We start from the raw sequence: 18519 nt of genomic DNA on the forward strand, positions 1-18519 counted from the left end.
ATGTCTTTACCCTGAATAGCCCCTGTTTGGCGAGAAACACTGATCCATGCATGCTAAACCTGGTCCAGAAGGCTTACGAATGGCACTCTCTCTATGGAGTGAAAACACATGTTGGCTATGTAAAATGCTGGGGTTTCAAAGGAACTAAAGAAAATCTATTCCGGGACATCAGCTTTAGGCATTTACACTGTGTAGATCTGAGCAATGATCATGAAAGTTATGTAAAGTTGACACAAAATAACACGGATACAACACAGGATTATGTGTTAAGCGAAGGTCTCTATTCTGCTATCAAGCAATTTTTTAGGTCACGTCAACTGAACTTGAAATTTAATTTGATCACCGCCATGCAAGAGCAGGATAGGAAAAGTCACTTCAATAATATGTACACTACTGTTTTAGAGTGTGAAACACAAGACAAAAGAGAACTCTTCACACAAGAGATTGACACCATGATTGAAGTTGTGCAGGCACAGTTTTTAGAGGAAAATGCATGTTTGGAGGAATACATAGAAAAAGGTCAGATATTTGCACTTGATTATGTTTTCAGCTCACAAATATGTGACACCGTCCACAATAAACTCAGACTGACATTTCACCAGTGTTGGAGAGACATGGTACAAAACAAATATGCAGAATTTATCAGAGAACAATTGACTGAAAACTTCAATCGGTGCGCCCTCCAGCTTTTTAACAAAGATATTGCAAGGTTCACACAAGGCTATTTACAAATAGGGAAGATCAGGGGTGTAGATTGCAGGGAGGAAGGGGAGGATATCCCCAATGAGTTCTCTCAGTCACGAGAGAAAAACCTCTGATAAGCAGCATCACAAATGGATATCTAAATATGTATAAAGCAGGATAGGACCAATGTTGCATTCAGCAATACATCTATCATTGTCTCTTCATGTAATTTATAATGTTACAGTATAATGGATGTAAACTTAAAACTTAATATTATGGAGAAGGCTTACTGTAGGCTTACAATGATCAGTGTTGATCATGTAGATTGTAGGCCTACAGTATGGTGACCAGTGTTCCTTTTCATCCATGGCTTCATAAAATGTCAGTATCTCATCATGTCTTTTTAGAGTGTTAAACCATTAGCTGAAATTACACAATATGAAGCATAGTTGTATAAGCTTAAAAGTTTGAGACTTTTTGTTCACACTAAAAAAAAAGGTTTTCAGGAGAAGATTCAGAATTTCAGTGTCCCCAGCATAAGCCATAACCCAATACTTGACAAACATACATTGAATGTCAAACTTACTGGGGTAAAAGCAAAAAGTTAATTAAAATGTATCTTTGCATTTCAGGTAGAATCAGTTAAAGTGGCACTATGTAACCTTATTCATGAATAAAATGTTATTTATATGTTATTTTGTCCAATCTGACTAATGAGTATGTTAATACTATATAACGTATACAATTGGGGTGGTCAAAGGTCATGTCTCACCTAGACACAGGATCTGACACAAACTTTGACCTGATGGTCAAGATATCCTGTGAGCAAGCAGGCAGGCTCTATTAGCTCAATGGTAAAAAAAACATTCTCAGCACTTGCTCAGGAAACCGGATTCAAATCTGAGGTAGAAGAGGAAAGTTACATATAGTGCAGCTTTAATGTTCTGAGTACAACACCAGTCAAATGACAGTAAATTTACATAATGTCAAAATGCTTTTCTTTATTAATTTCCTCAGTTGAGCTACAGGGGCACACAGAGGAAGGGCATCAAGTAGTACAGTGTTAGTGCACGTCGAGATTGTCCATATGTTTGTCTCTCACTGTGTCATTTGTATTTACTTACAATATATCACAATGGTACTATTAAACAATTATACTGGAGTGATGTTTTTTAACATATGTATTTGTCATTACGGTTATTAAATGTGGCATTATTATATTTCAATATTTCTCCCTTGTGCTTGTCACAAGAAAAATGAAAGTATTTGGTATTACTAAAGTAGAGAATACAGTATTGGAAGTATTGCATAATGCAGTAATGCACAAGGCACAAGGCAACACAAGGCATTCAATGAACATTAAAAAAGATAACATGAGAATCCAAGCTTTTAGGTTGACTGTTGAATAAATACTAGCAATTCTAGCCTAACTTCTTTATACAGGTTCCCAAAACATTAGTCATAAAGTTAGTAGATTGATAAAAAATAAAGTCAAGACCCACTCCAGCTTGTGGATGCATGACCTATATGTGTCAGCAGAGGGCGCCATGTGCCAGTCATTCCATCCATATCACATTCATCAGGTGCAGCTTAATGGCCACATAGGTAGTTTCTCAAATTGTTTTAGGTCAAAGAAATACTGAAATGTATGTATATACATAAAATCAAAATAAAATAGATTACGTTTTAACTTACAGTGAAGGTAATCCAGAAAGAATTAGTCACCAGGCACTTTTTCTACTGTATAGTAAGGCTATGCCACAGGTTGACTTAAGGAGTGATGACTCCCATTTCAGCTTACCTAAACTAAAAGTGATCCTAGTTTGTAGGATTACCTGCAGTTATGGTATGAAACTGAGCTGGTGTTTGGCTAATGTGTTACAGTAGGTGACTGAGCGCCTGTACTGTACTGTGCATGGGAGTGGGGTGGTGGGAAGGGGCAAGGGGGTAACCTATACTCAACTTCTATATAGATGCATGCCAGGATTTGGCCTCACGGTGGGCATCAACACCCACTGGCTAACCAGATGTCTTTGTCTATTCAATGATTGATGAATGACCAAATCAGTGAATGATTATCACATTTTGGCTTAGAATTGGAACATTTCATAGGCTATTTACCTCTAAAGGAGGGTATTAACTTTCTGGGTATACGTTGGACAGTTCCACAGGCACTATACAATGTATGACTTCCCCCTATTCTCAGCAGTTTGTCTTAACATGACTTAACTGCATGTTTGTGGGTTGTCTGAGCAACGTGGTGCTGTTTCAACAGTATACTGTAGTCCAAGAGCATTGACATGAATACACTGTGCTCTGTCAGTGGCTCTCACATAGCCACAGCAAATAATGTTTTCAGGTGAACCCTTTCCCTGCATATAGTACTATATAGCTGAGGAAGAGATGCAGAAGTTATGTGTTCTCTAGGCTAGAATTAAGTTGTTCCAGGGCTCAGCCTTGGAACTTGAGGATCCACTGTGAGCTCCAGGGGGCATCTTGAGAGGAATGGCCCCTGCTTGGGCTGTCATGTAAGCAGGAAGGGCAGAAATCTGGAGGGAAATATAGTCAGCAATTGAAGTTTTGCATGATGATATCAAATAATTGATTTGAAATATAGGTGTGCACGTGCGTGTGTGCGCGCGTGCCTTTCAGCCTACCTGTGTGTGTGTGCTGTGGTGTGTGTAGAGGCTGGTGGTGTCGGGCTCTGTCTTGATCTGACGAGTCTCCTCTGTGCTGTTGAGGATGTGGGTACCGCTGCTGGGTGTCACTGGTGGAGTATCAAACCCACTGCCTGGAGTACCTGCAGAACCCAGTACCAACAATTTACACAATTAAGAGTATAATAAAATGCTCATTTAACTCCATTTGGTTTCATTTGTACACTCTTTGACTTGGAGTTACAAATGGATATATTAAAATGTATGAATGAAAATGTGACTGTGTGGTGTGCAGTACCTGCAGTACAGCGTACCAAGAATTACATAATGAAGAGTATAGGCCTAGTAACATTTGACTCTCTTATATAAATGGTAAATGGTGGATGGTGCATTTATGGTGCATTTATATAGCGCCTTTATCCAAGGCGCTTTACAGAGATTGTGCATTACATTCACCCATTCACACACACATTCATACACCGATTGTGGCGGAAGCCATGCAAGGTACCAACCAGCACATCGGGAGCAATTTGGGGTTCAGTGTCTTGCCCAAGGACACTTCGACATGTAGCCAGGAGGAGCCGGGGTTCGAACCGCTGACCCATGGATCATTGGACGACCTGCTCTACCTCTTGAGCCACAGTCGCCCCTATGTGTTATATGTACACATACTGTCTGTACATGACATACACAAACATATACAAAAATGTTGTGAAGCTGACCAGTCAGGGGCTTGTTGAGGTTCTTGGGTTTACGTTTGCGAGTTTGGATGCCATCTTTCTTCATTGCCAAAGGTCGTGGGACCTGTTGAGACACCAAAAACAGACTTACGTTTCAGCTCAACTGATTTGAGTAGAAACTATAATACCATTGCTATCCTGCAAAGTTTTGTGATGGAATCAGTCCTTTTCTTGCTTAGTTAATAGAGCGTCGCAGTCCTGCCCTAGACAAGCGGACCAGAAGAGAATTGCCCATAGACGTTGTAATTTATTTGTCAGGAGCCGAGTTGGCTTTGTCCGAGGCTTAAAGGTCTTTAAATCAATAGTTTTTGAAACGTCTATGGGGCCGCTCGTCGTTCTGAAAGGGCGGGACTGCGACGTTCTATAATACTTAATGGCATATCAAGACCCTATTTGGTGTGTATTTATTGGTACATGACTCCCAAGATAATGTTTCTGCAACAAACAGTGACATTTGTGGATTTGTGATGCCCCCTATGGGCCTAAACAAAATACAGAATACAGATCATAAAAAAACTAAAACACAACACAACAATAATACATAAGACCAAAACGCGACCAAAAGCGACCTGATATAGTGCCACAATGAGGCTTTTTTGAAAAGTTTGGCGTGGAGTCTATCCTTGGCCTAGTGGCAGCACGAACGCCGATAGAAGGTATATGCATAAAGTGAATGGCAAATCGAGTGGCAAAGTGAGTATAGCAAAGTGAGTTTAACATTGTTTAATGTCATTTAATGCTATCAGATAGGACTTTTCTGTGTGGTTGTAGTGGCTGTCAAGGCCAGAAAGTTGTTTTTTGCCACTCAGTAGGCGTTCTCGCATAACTTCCGGGTATGATGATGATGTCACGCGCATTCCCTCTATAGAGCGTCGCAGTCCCGCCCCCTCGAGAGACCCGGAAAATAAATCCCCGTTAATTTTCCTCATAGACTTTTCAGAAAGTATTTATTTAAAGACGTTTACGCCGCGGACAAAGCCAACTCTTGTCGTGACAAATCTTGACAACAAACAAAATTTTTCGAGCCAAACAAAGAATTAGAAAGTAGAAAAAAATGCTTTTTTGTGGTTTTTCTTCTTTGTAATTATTTGTTTGTTTGTTTTGGTGTGTTGTCACGCTTAAAAGGTTACATTAATACGTTTTGAAATGTCTATGGGAAAAATGCATTGGGATTCATTTCCTGGGCCTGGCATCGTCATGAAAGGGGGCGGGACTGCGACGCTCTATTGCTACCGAGATTAGCGGTGCACATACAGACACACAGACAAACGGGGTCGAAAACATAATATCGACTCAGACTTCTCTCTCTCACCCCATGGAGTTTCATGTAGAGACCACAGGCGTTGCAGACCGGCTCTCCCTCTGCATTCCGTCGCCACAGCGTGGTGGTGGTAGTGTGACAGTTGGTACAGGACAGACCCACCCTTCTGGATGCAGACTATAATCACAAGGAACAGTGATGTAGATCAGTGGGAGTACATTATAGTATAACCGTAGACCATAGAGTTACATTTGTACGAGTTACAAATGTGAGGTACCCTCACAAAAAACATGCAGTAATCCTGGTCTCTAAACTACCTCCCCCTGGCCAGCCAGGGTGCCTGATGGAGGGGAAAGGAACTGGTCGTCAGTGAAAAGAAGCAGTCCACTGCCCCCCCAGGTTGGCAGAGGAAGTGTAGCGCCCAGGATTACATTAGATAATTGACACTGGGGGGGGAAATGGGTTGACGTCGTGGCCTGACGTCACGCCACTGACAGAAACCTCAACAACAACAAAACAATACTAATACATTATTAATAAATTAGTATTTGTTACTGTTGTAGACTGTTTACTATTTCATTCATTATTTTAAGAGCTTATGGTAATGGGAATGTGTCCGGCGTCTGTCACCCACCAGTCTCCTCTGGGGCTTGATGAGAGGTCTGTTGATGCCATTCATCTTGTGGTACAGTCCGCAGGCGTTACAGAGGTAGTGGCCCGTACCGTCTCGCCTCCACAGCGGAGTCGACATGGCACCACAGTTCACACATTCACGACCCTCAGCAAAGTCATCAAACATGTCTAAATAGTTGGAAGAGAAAACTAAAATCTTAAAAGGGAAAACTCAAGTCACATCACTGAGCATTTTGTATTCAGGAATGATATATTCTAACATACAGGAGTCATATTCAATAGTTATTTGTGTGTTTGTTTTAACTTAGCAGGGTTTAATTGTCTCTTCAGGACCACTCAGCTAATGCCAGGAGAGTTGTCAGTCAAAGAAATGTGACTTTCAAATCCCCTATACCCACACATTAGGCCCCCTGAGAATGACAAAACAACCCATAAAAAGCTTATACAAATAGTATTTGGCCCAGGTTATAGTTTCCATGCTGACTACTACGTCATTGAATTTCTCCCAAGGCAACATTTCTGTGATTCTTAGTACTGATATGCCCTTCCAGCAAGGCTGTGTATACTGTAGCTTGAAAATAAAGGGATGAAGTCACGTATACATTTTGAATCATCCCTAGCACTGATTGTGCTCGATTGTCATCTTGCGTAATGACACTTTTAAACCAGTGGAAGGTGTAGCTATCCTGTCTGCTCGACTGAGGCCCACACAGCAGCAGCAGCAGCTTGGAATCCCTTCTTATCTAACAGCTCCCTCCCCGAGATAAAGAGTCACTGAGTCAGGCTGGAAATAGAGACAGAATAGAAGTCCATCACATTGAAATGGAGACTCTATGTCTCTAACATCTGTCTCTGTCTCATTCTCTCAGTCCTTCTCTCCCTCTTAGATAGCATGACTTTTGATTAATGTGATCTTCACTCTCGCTCTTCTCAAACATGAGTATCTCCCAAGAACCACTTAGCTGTTCAGGGGAATGAGGAGACATCATTCTGCTGTGTGTGTGTGTGTGTGTGTGTGTGTGTGTGTGTGTGTGTGTGTGTGTGTGTGTGTGTGTGTGTGTGTGTGTGTGTGTGTGTGTGTGTGTGTGTGTGTGTGTGTGTGTGACTGTGTGTGTGTGTGTGTGTGTGTGTGACTGTGTGTGTGTGACTGTGTGTGTGTGTGACTGTGTATGTGTGTGACTGTGTATGTGTGCGTGTGCGCTCGCATGCATGACAGCTCCACTTTCTCTTTGATTATCTGACCGTGTTTCTAAATCAACATATCTGAGGTGCAGTGCACCAATGTATCATGGTTTGTAAAATCCTGTTTCAGGGCTCAACAACAAGTAAACAGTCAGCAAGCAGTACAGTCATTCACTATAGCAAGGACCAAACAAGATGCGATTAGTCGTTTAATACTGAAAAGAACAATATGAATTGGGTGCGATATTTGCACTGCTTACAGTTCTTCTGTATTGCTGTGCCTTGTTCTTAACTACAGCAAATAAAGAAAAGGAAAATAAAATGTATAGTGAATCACTCCAGCTCACTCCGGGCTATGGGAAATGTAACTTGTGTTGATTTGAAGCCGATACTGGAAGTGCACAAAGACATTCAACATGTGTTGTTGTTTTCTTGTGTGTCTTTGAGTTCAGCACAGCATAATTACTCTGCTTCAGATGATGTGTCCATATATCTTTCCTTTCTTCAGTCACTGTGGGACGTAACTTTGGAATGTGTAGGCTCTGGATCTGGACACATACTGTAGGCAGACTTCCTCCAAGGTTGAGGGCAAAATAATGACAGTATACTGTGCGTGTAACGGGGCAATCTAACCTTGGGCCAGGCAGTAGCCGACACAACCCAGAAGCACAAGACAATACAGAAAAGAAGTGCTTATAGGCCTTCCATGCCTATCAGAGGAGGTGCATTTATTCCTATATAGGCTAAATGTCAAAGTGTATCTTTATCTCAGTGGAGTATAATTTAAAAACACACCACTATCATGGCTTATGTTATACAAGGCCAAGAGGGGAAACACTCTAAATATTATTTGGACAGCACATATCTATGAACTATCTAATGGATATAAAAGTCTCTCTATAATTAACTCTGCTATCATAACCTGCATTAGTGTTTTTTTTAATGGCACAACTATTTTTTATTCAATGGCTTGTGATAGTAGATGTAAATAAGTCAGATTATACTTGTATTGATATTTCCAATCTAACAGACGTCATCCACATAGCTACAGTAAAGGTGTATTATACAAGGTTATTTAAAGAGCCTTCACGCTAGTCTACACAGTATATACATTTTTCTCCTTTTATGAGAGGATGATACATTTCTATATTCTGTTTACATTTCCTTGGGTACATTTAATTATAATAATTCTTTTTATGTTATTGAAATTTATTGAAAAATGTCTGGCACAGGTGCTATCCTCTATGCCAGACTCAACACAATATGAATATTTTCTTTTAAATTGCAAAATTCATATCCACAAATCACAACGGACTACCCTGCAACCCATGCACCCACCTACTCACACACCCCATATACAATAAATTATACTGGGTTTAGTATTTCTTTCTTGGAAGTGATAGTTTATACAAAATGACAATGGAAAGTGTTCATAATGTGGTATGTATATACTTTCTTTACTTGAGGGTAAGATTCCTACAGATTCATTGTCAGAGAGACCAGTGTCAACAGCTACAGCTAGCAGTGCGTCAATGTATTTTATACATCTCAGTGAGGTGTCTGACTCTGCTGTGCCTGAATCAGATTTAAGCCAAATCGTTCAATTGATTTGCACAGTAACTGTTGCCTAGTACTAACCCAAATCAGGATTATATGTTATTTGTAATTACAAAAGCAGCTATATCAACAAGAGATTATTTGAGTACCACAGACGAAAAACAGTCTAAATCCAAATTTCAGACTGACCCCTCCACGAAAAGGCCTTGTTGTCCTGAACCCTTATCTATCATTTATATATTATGGATCAATAGTGTGGACTTAGACTGTTATTCGTCTGTGGTACTCATTTATGGGCTTTTATAGGACATTTATAGGCAGCAAATTAGAATTTGCAGGAATATCATAAATCATACAAAATATTATCCAAAATGTTTGGACTTTCTGTTCCGCAAGGAAAAGGTAGTTTCCCTTCGATATTCACCATGAGAACAATAGACCTTCCCTCTATGGCTGAATGCTATAAGAACTCACACTTGTAAAACCATGAGAGTTGTGTATTAAAATGTTTTACGTTACACCTAGAACATATGCGGGCTACACCTAGATGCTCCTGTTCTGAGAATTTTAAGTGATCATGGTCAGACTGAGGTGGATGTTAGATTGAATCAATCTTATCTTTTGCACTGTTCTGGGACTGATCTTCTTTACTTACTCACAGGGTATTGTTAAAGGGATGTGTGATGTGATTATTGGCTGTTTGCATTATAATCACCAACTAGATCATGCGCAATGGCTGATATAAAATAATCAAGGGCAGTCATTTTAATTAACCATCAATATATAATTGATAGGGTTATAGGTTAGTGCCTATACAGTATAGTTAACTTTTGAAAATAATATCTCCCACCATGACATCCATGATATAGTGTGCACATTTATTGACAATGGGAAATTGGGATCAAATAGCAACCATTGTAAAGTTGTCCATACAAGCAACAAATGTATCCATGGAAAATTGACACGGCAAGCAAAATCAATGTGTTACGAAACCTGTATGATCCATGGTGATATTGAGTGTTCAGAGTACACTGCAACCAGTGACTAAACCAGATCCTTATCCATCAGCGTGATAAGATTCACTGTGAAGATAAGTTGCTCTATCAGAGTTCATTATAAAACAATGGTTTTAATGAGGATACAGCTTATTGGTTACGTTTTTTCACAAATAAATGTAATTTCAGTGCAGTAAAAAAATAATATTTTTTTAAATCTGAACTTGTAAAAATAGACCTGTCAATTTCTACACTTTACTCTGGATTGTATTGTGTGTTCAGATTGTTTATTGTTTTGAAACACTAGTGGTTAATTATATTTTGTCAACTATATGATGCCTCAAGATCATCAATTCAAATGCACCCATAATGTCCAGAATAAGGTGTTGAGAAAAAAGAAGCCTCTAGTCTTAGTCATTTTAACACAGCTTGTAAGGAAATATAAGGGTAATAAAACAGCTAAAACTAATTATTATATAGGCCTTGTATACCTTTTTGGTATAGCCCAGGATTTCACATCAATACATACAGTATATCATAATAATATTTTAGATTTTTTTTTTGTAATTATGTTAGGTTAAATAAATTATACAATCACCCAATGAATAGGAAAGTGCATGGTGTAGTGCAATTTAATTTATTCCTGAGTTATTCCAGTGAGGGTGTGAACTACTGATCGTAAACCATGTGGCTCTACACTGCAAAAAGCAAACTACAAATCCAACCATATTGACACTGGCTCATTGATAATGTCTGAGCAGATAAACATAGCTTATACGCTTACATTGCTTTTCTTTTCTTTATTTAACTTTTTTGTTTGTTACAGAAGTCTATTGAATTTCAATTTGAGTTTTATTTAATAACTCCTTCATCCATTGACTACATCATTTAAAGTTACTTATTCTTTTCTCCAGTTTAATGAAATATATTAGTAGCCCATGAGTGAAACTGTGAATGTTATTTTGTCAAAAAATAACTCACGAAGAAAATTAAGGTTAGGTTTTAGGTCCTATAATTGCAATTCAAGGTCAGGCTATTTGTTTCCCTCTCACATTCCAAGGATTCACAATGTGATAAAGAAAAACAACAACAAAAAACAAACTGTATAGGCAGCTATAGGGCTTAATTGGGTAGACCAATTTATTTGATTAGAACAAATATTGGATTGATCATAAACCTGCCCAGAAAACTGCATGGCATCGAATAATAATAATTGCGATATTTTGATATCACAAGCAGCTTAGCCTATCACAAGCAGCAGCCTATAAATGACTCATGGCCTGCAACTTCATCAGGCAGCCATCTGTTTTACAGTGGTGCACTTTAATGCAGGAAACGAATTAATCGTTGATATCATCTCCATGCATGTCGTTCGTTATTGTGCAGTATAGGCAACTATGTCATTGTAAAAGTAAGGTTTCAGGGTTTCCGATCATTTCAACGGACATGCATAGCTACGTTTCTTACTGAATTTATGGAAGTTTCTCTTCAGCACCTTAAACAAAATATTCAGATTTCAGAGCGCAAAATGCATGCGGGCTAATTCCCCATGTTTCTCACCTAGATTTGGGTGCCGTGTGGTGCCTGGCGCTCCGGTTTGAAGGCCATGCAGGACGGGGCTGTCAAAGGGAGACGGCCACGTCCCACCCATGTTCGGGCTCACATAGGCCGGGTAGGGGCTGCCGCTGTGATATGAGCCGCTGAGGCCTCGGCTGCTGTAGTGATCCCTCCCGTTGGCGGAGATGTTCAGCGGGCTGTTATACGAGGCGGTCTCCCTGGCCGCCGTGGACAGAGGCGGGCTGGTGGAGAAGGTGAAGCGGGGAGACACGGGAGAGTGGTGCGCGCTGCTCGTGTACGACACCGACTCGGCGCCCGGCTGCGCCCACACAGAGTGACTGGACGCCGGGCCGCCCTGCTGCGACGCGCCGTGCGTCTGGAGGTAAGGCAGGGCGGGGATCATGGGGGTCACCCGGGTGGTTGGCACGTAAACCGGCGACGTCCCTGTCGCGGCGGCATTGTGAAGGAATCCGGCCTCATACGAAGGTCCGTGGTTGGTTGTCATTATGCCCTGGTACATATCCACTCCTTGAGGGGGAACATTCGTGTTGCCGATCCGGAATATGATAAAGCAATTAACGCACAAAATAACGAGTTACGGTTTAAATCCAAACGAATATCTTCCTTGTCCTCTCAAATTGGAGATATCTTTTAACGCGAAAATATTCGTAAAAAAGTATGACCAAAGTCGCAGGCAGCAAGTTGAGGATAAACTGAGATAGAATGACTATCAGAGAGAGGAGTGGTGAACTGAGGCAGAAGCTACCTTGTGATCAAGATTTCTGTTCACGTTATCGCCACTGCTCACTCACACACGCACGCACGCACGCACGCACACACACACACACACACACACACACACACACACACACACACACACACACACACACACACACCTTACTTCTTTCTAGCCTAACTTAACTTAGCCTTATATAGATTTTATTTTATTTTAAAAATGTATTGAGCAGGAAAATTCAAAAGTTAAGTTTTAAAACGAACTCAGTCACACGTTTTGTTTTTAGTTGATCTAATTTGCTTATCTTTGTTTATTGTTTATTCCAGAAATCAGTTAGTTTAGTCTGGATGTAAACCGATGTTTATTTTGGACCACGCACGCCATTTTGTTAAAGCCATAATGTTAAAGTTCAAGCCGAATGCGTCACCTTTGATTTTTAGGCAAATGATCTATTCCTGCATTTTGCATTCTAGGAAGAACGGATTCTTTCTCGGAAGCAAACACACAACGTTTTATAATGATAGATGTCAATAAAATCTTGACTATATAGAAAATAATATCATACTTTTGGCTATTTCGTTAATTTGCATAATAGCCTAATTAAAATCCTAATTTGCATAATAGCCTAATTAAAATCAGCTTACATTTTATAGGCCTATACATTACATAGCGCGCGTATATACACACACACACACACACACACACACACACACACACACACACACACACACACACACACACACACACACACACACACACACACACACACACAATAAAAACATAAATAATTATCATTATTATTATTATATATATATTTATATATATATTTTTTAATATATATATATATATATATATATATATATATATATATATATATAGCCTATAGTTTTACGAAATGGCCCCAATTTTGATGTTTTCATTATCAGACAACATTTTCCCGTCAATCCTGTGGCCTTGACATCGAAAGGAAAGAGTGAATAGGCCTACTCTCGTCTCGACTCTGACCAAATGGATTCTACAATAAATGAAATATAACAATTAAAAAGCAGGCTACACAGTCCGTTATTGCATATTTAAAGGATCAGTATAAAATTGTATTTCCGTTTTCATAGCCTAAATCACAGCGTAGACTAATGGCGGCTGAAATAGCCTAATCAACCTAATCAAAGCAAGTTCATTTTTAACCCGCGACCTGTTCAAGTCAAGACAGTCACATTATTCACTATATGGCTTAATGGCTATGACCATGCAGGCTAGTAGGCCTGGCAATGAAATTCTATAGTCTATAATTTAGGCCATGCATGCAGCTATAGGCTGAGTATATGATAATATTTCCTGACAAGAATTTGTCAAAATGATGGAGAGGGCTGGACGGTCGCCGAATGAGTGGGTCGACGCCAGTCTTCAGCCGTTCGCGTCGGAAGTCTCGAGCGGTTGTTGTTCTCGCAGACAGATTTATACCTGTCATCAACACTTGTGAACGTAAACACACGAGACCACTTCATTGTCCGGCCACTTCCCTCTGACAGACGTGGACCCATGCATGTTGAATTATGCTGTTCTGCACACCCTATAGCATGCCAATAGAGGCCGATGTTTGCATGTTTGTTTATCTATATGAGGGTATATATGCGCTATCTTTTCGGACCTGATCCTTAATGATTAGTTGTTCAAATTGGTCATTTGCAAATAGCAAATATAGCAGAAATAGCACACACTAGCAAAAAAAAATAGAGAGAATGCAATATGGAACGTTCAACGTTTAATTTTGCAGAATAACAGACCAATTGAATGCTTTCAAGGGGTGTATATTCTTTCTTTCCAAATACATGAAATATCAAATATTATAAGGTTGTGTGTGTGTGTGTGTGTGTGTGTGTGTGTGTGTGTGTGTGTGTGTGTGTGTGTGTGTGTGTGTGTGTGTGTGTGTGTGTGTGTGTGTGTGTGTGTGTGTGTGTGTGTGTGTGTGTGTGTGTGTGTGTGTGTGTGTGTGTGTGTGTGTGTCTGTGTCTGTCTGAAACTGAGTGAGTGAGCTAGTGAGTCAGTGAGTGAGTTTTTGTGGCAGGCTGTGTCCTCACTGCCATCTGGCTGCTGGCCAGAATGTCTGTCATTGTAATGCGTATATGCAGGGAAAGGTGACCAGTTAAACAGAGCATGCAACAAACCAGAAATCCGCCTCCATATCGCACAGGGCTTCCTCTCCCCAAGGGTCAAGTTCACCAACAACCCTAGAGGTCCTTGGCTCAGGCTAGGAATCAGGATGAATGCTGCAACAGAGAGGTTGAGACCCAGTTATAACAATTCAGGCAGGAACAAGGAATATATAGTGATGAGAAGTGTTTGTTCCGTCCGTCCATCCATCCGTCCGTCCATCCATCCATCCATCCATCCATCCATCTATCCATCTATCTATCTATCTATCTATCTATCTATCTATCTATCTATCTATCTATCTATCTATCTATCTATCTATCTATCTATCTATCTATCTATCCATCTTTTCTTCCGTCGTTCTCTGTTTTGTGTTGATATTTGACAGATTGTACAGGTCAGAATGTGCCCGTGGTAGTTCACTTGCATGGTACAATATTGATTCTCAGGCCTTGGCCCCTCCATTGGACAAGTCAAGGCAAATAGAGCAATAGCGCTGCATGCAATGGAAATGGGGAACTATCATCAATGTGTAACTCTAGGTGCTGATAAAGAAACCACAATTGCTGGCTAATATTGAGGCGTGGGGCCATTAACCTGTAAGGACATGATGTTAATGTATACACGGGGGAAGCTTAGTCGGCAATGAGTCATGGGCATGGCTTTATTGTTTCTCTGAACATATGTATAATGCACAGGCTGCCATATACAGGGAGGGGAAGAAGGTGTTTGATGGAAAGGCCAGTCAAGATATATAAAAAATAAAAAGCTTACTGTAATTATGGCTCTTTTTCATATCTCTGCTGTCGGGCAGAAACCAGCTAACTCTAAAATGTTACATTTTCAGGAAATTATTTTTTGAAAACCTTATATTGTTAAAACAAAGTAATACTGCCTCATCGAAGTTGGTATTGTGATTTTTGAGTGGTGTAAACCACTCCTACAACTGGCTTTTTTGTGCAGAAAAAATGAGCATGGTTGCTATGTTCACCCTGTTCTTGCTATCACACCCGGGTGAACAGGGTGAACATAGCAACCATGCTCATTTTTTCTGCACAAACAAAGCCAGTTGTATGAAATCACACCCGGGTGTGATTTCATTACGTCAGACATGATTTCATTACGTCAGACAGGCTAAGACCTTACACCACTCAGTTCACACGGGTGTGATATTTTTTATAAATGGTCAGATACTTGCATGAGAGGGGGACGGGGTGGAGTAGCTGCTTTAGCAGACAGTTTGAGGGTCCAGATACTTGCATGAGAGGGGGACGGGGTGGAGTAGCTGCTTTAGCAGACAGTTTGAGGGTCCAAACAATGAGGTTATCTGTTTTTTCCAGAAGCACCTTTTAATAGTTTTCTTGGTTCAACACACAGACGTAAAGAGTGTTCAAATACATTGATTTATAGGGAGAAAAATGAACAATGAAGTTAGCTGGTTTCTGCCGGACAGCGAAGATTATCCTTAGTGTAAGTTTATGATATAATTATTATATATACGCATATATATCAATTTAAATGATGTTTATATAGGTGTTATCAAAATGAAATAAATTATAACAAATACAATTTGAAATATATACAGTATTGCAGTATTTGAATATAAACTAGACAGAAAAGTAAACAATTAAACATAAGAATAAAAATGAATAACCCTGCAATTCTGTGTAACTGTCATAATTAATAGTAATACCTTAAATATAAATAAGTATTACGCCGTTCCTATTTTCAAGTGGTCATCGAAACTCTTCCAAGGCGACCTTCAAGAAATTAATAATAATGATAGCAGTTTATAGTTTGAATCAAGGCGCCACAGTGGCCCACCTTTTAATGTGAAAAGCATTAAATCTCAGTCCTTGCGCAGCCGGGCAGGGTTCAGATCTGTCCTGAGGCTCTTTGCTGCATGTCCTTCCCCAACTCTCTCCCTTGTTTCCTCTCTCTCTGTCTCATTGTAACTCTCTGATAAAACATGACAAAAATGCAAAATCTTTGGGCAGCTCCATAGATAGTTCAATAATAGTGTGCTTTCTTATACACCACATTAATACATGAATCAGGATTGTTACTATCAAAATGTTGCAACAGGGAGAGTGTATGTACACATTCTCCATTTAAACTGAATCAATTTGGTATTAATAGAATGGATTAAAGCTTCATAACAAACACTCCAGTCAGTTAAATACATTTTACTTGTCAGACCGCACCCAAGTCAGACTTAGATGCGAAAGATATCGTTAAGGGATAGTTTAGAATGAACTATACAATCAGATAAAGCTGAGACGTGGCCCCGGAGATGAACCAATGTGGCCTTCTCAAGGCATCTGACATCATTCTGATAAGAAATAATTGTAGAAAGAATTTTGGTGAATGTCTTCCTTGACCTACTATAGCTTACTCTATATACTGGTATGTGTGCGTGCGTGCGTGCGTGCGTGCGTGCGTGTGTCTAGTGTCTAGTGTCTATGTCAATGCAAGTGTTTGCAAGTGTGAGGCCATTATTGCATGTATTCATTGCATGCATGTGTGAGAAATTTCTTCACTTCTTTGTTGACAAGGTTGCCTCTATTAGAGCCCAGATTGTTATGCCCTGCTATGATCCTTCCATAACTGTCACCTGCCCTGCTACCTTCAATGAGTTCGCGCCTGTGTCACTTACCTGCCTTGAAAAAATTGTTTCTCAATTAAAACCTGCATCTTGTCCTACTGACATTGTCCCACCACGCCTATTCAAGGAAGTTTGGCAGACTATTGGACGAAATGTCCAACTGATAATAAATCACAGTTTTACTTCAGGTGTGGTTCCGACTTATTTTAAACAGGCGGTGGTGGAACCCCTGATTAAAAAACCGAACCTTGACTCCTCTGTATTGTCAAATTTTAGGCCCATTTCTAAACTTCCGTTTATCTCCAAAATTTTAGAAAAAGCTGTACTTTTGCAACTCCAGTCGTTTTTAATTGCACATAATCTCCTTGAGGTCTTCCAATCTGGTTTTAAAGCATTTCACAGCACAGAGTCTGCGCTTTTAAGAGTTTTTAATGACCTTTTAAGAACCACTGACTCTGGTGACCCTGCCATCCTTGTGCTTTTAGACCTCACAGCTGCATTCGACACTTTACAACACAACATTCTTCTCTCCCGACTAGAGTGTTGTGTGGGTATAGGAGGCACAGCGTTAAATTGGTTCCGATCCTATCTGTCAAACAGATCCTTCTCCGTGGCCCTAGGTGTCTCCACATCATCCTCTGCCCCTCTCCCATGTGGAGTTCCACAGGGCTCAATTTTGGGACCCATCCTTTTTTCTCTTTACCTACTCCCCCTGGGTTTGATTTTTAACAGGGGCACGGAAGTATGACCACATCTCCCCGATCCTTGCCTCCCTACACTGGCTTCCTGTGCGTTACAGGATCCAGTTTAAGCTCTTAATATTTGTTTTTAAGTCTGTAAATGGGTTGGCACCACTCTACATATCGGAACTTGTAGCTCCCAAAGCATCGACAAGGGCCCTGAGGTCGACTGACCAGTCACTTCTCAAGATCCCAAAATCAAAGCTGAAATCCCAGGGGGATAGGTCATTTTCCGTTGTAGCACCCACACTGTGGAATGAACTTCCACCTCATGTCAGAGCGTCGCAATCCTTATCTGTGTTTAAATCACGTCTGAAAACTCACTTGTACTCCTTGGCTTTTGAACATACCGATTAAGAGTTGCTGCTTCCACTGCATTGTCCTTATGTTGCCCTGTTTGTCTCCACCAGGCCGCCGAAGGCATGGGGAGAGAGTATGTTTTGCACTCCGTCCGTCCGTCCGTCCGTGTGTCCGTCCGTGTGTCCGTCCGTCCGTCCGTCCGTCCGTCCGTCCGTCCGTGTGTCCGTCTGTGAACAGCTAATCTCTGGCACCGTTGGCTTGATCGCACACACACTCCCTGGATGCCAGAGCTGAACCTCTGCTCCAAAGTTTTCACATTGGCCTGTTATAGCGCCACCAGGAGGCTGCTTTGTGCAAAACAAATGTTTTGACAGTACACCTACAGATTTTGTCCAAACTTTACGCAAATTGGTACACAGTCTCTCTAGAGCCATTCAACGAAACAGGTCTTTCAGATTTTTCACACTCCATCCTGATTGGCTACAATTGGCTTCCAAAGTTCGCAGGAGTGCTCCGTTTCAAACAAAATGCTGCAAATCATGAACACATCGTGTGATTTCCGTGAAATATTGCACGCACATTCCCACTAGGCCGAGGAAGAAATGCCACTTGAATATTTTCAACTCAGCCTCATGGTGGCGCTATAACTGGCCGATTTGTGTTTTTACCTATAACTGCACCGATCTGTGTAAAACCATGTATGCCAACTCCCTAGAGGCCA

The 18519-nt window shown here is 40.5% G+C and overlaps 1 protein-coding gene across 1 annotated transcript; it reads right to left on the reverse strand.

Annotated features, from left to right (window-relative positions):
* Nucleotides 1-1198: 1198 nt before the first annotated feature.
* Nucleotides 1199-12008, reverse strand: gata4 (GATA binding protein 4). The gene is made up of 6 exons (XM_079526601.1): nt 11270-12008; nt 5977-6143; nt 5394-5519; nt 4064-4145; nt 3342-3484; nt 1199-3233 (listed from the first exon to the last, which is right to left on the reverse strand). The coding sequence occupies exons 1-6, from the start codon at nt 11784-11786 to the stop codon at nt 3108-3110; spliced, it is 1161 nt and encodes a 386-aa protein (XP_079382727.1). The 5' UTR covers nt 11787-12008; the 3' UTR covers nt 1199-3107.
* Nucleotides 12009-18519: the final 6511 nt, after the last annotated feature.

This window comes from Electrona antarctica (genome assembly GCF_951216825.1).
Source record: "Electrona antarctica genome assembly, chromosome: 17".
NCBI classification, from domain to species: Eukaryota; Metazoa; Chordata; class Actinopteri; order Myctophiformes; family Myctophidae; genus Electrona; species Electrona antarctica.

Bases quoted from the DNA above. Each gene is read 5' to 3' on its own strand.
- gata4 (XM_079526601.1), bottom strand. From the start codon at position 11,786: ATGTACCAGGGCATAATGACAACCAACCACGGACCTTCGTATGAGGCC. The intron at 5,520-5,976 runs GTGGGTGACAGA...TTGTGATTATAG, and splicing joins TCAAGCCCCAGAGGAGACTG to TCTGCATCCAGAAGGGTGGG. The intron at 3,485-4,063 runs GTCAGCTTCACA...TGGGTTCTGCAG, and splicing joins CCTCAACAAGCCCCTGACTG to GTACTCCAGGCAGTGGGTTT.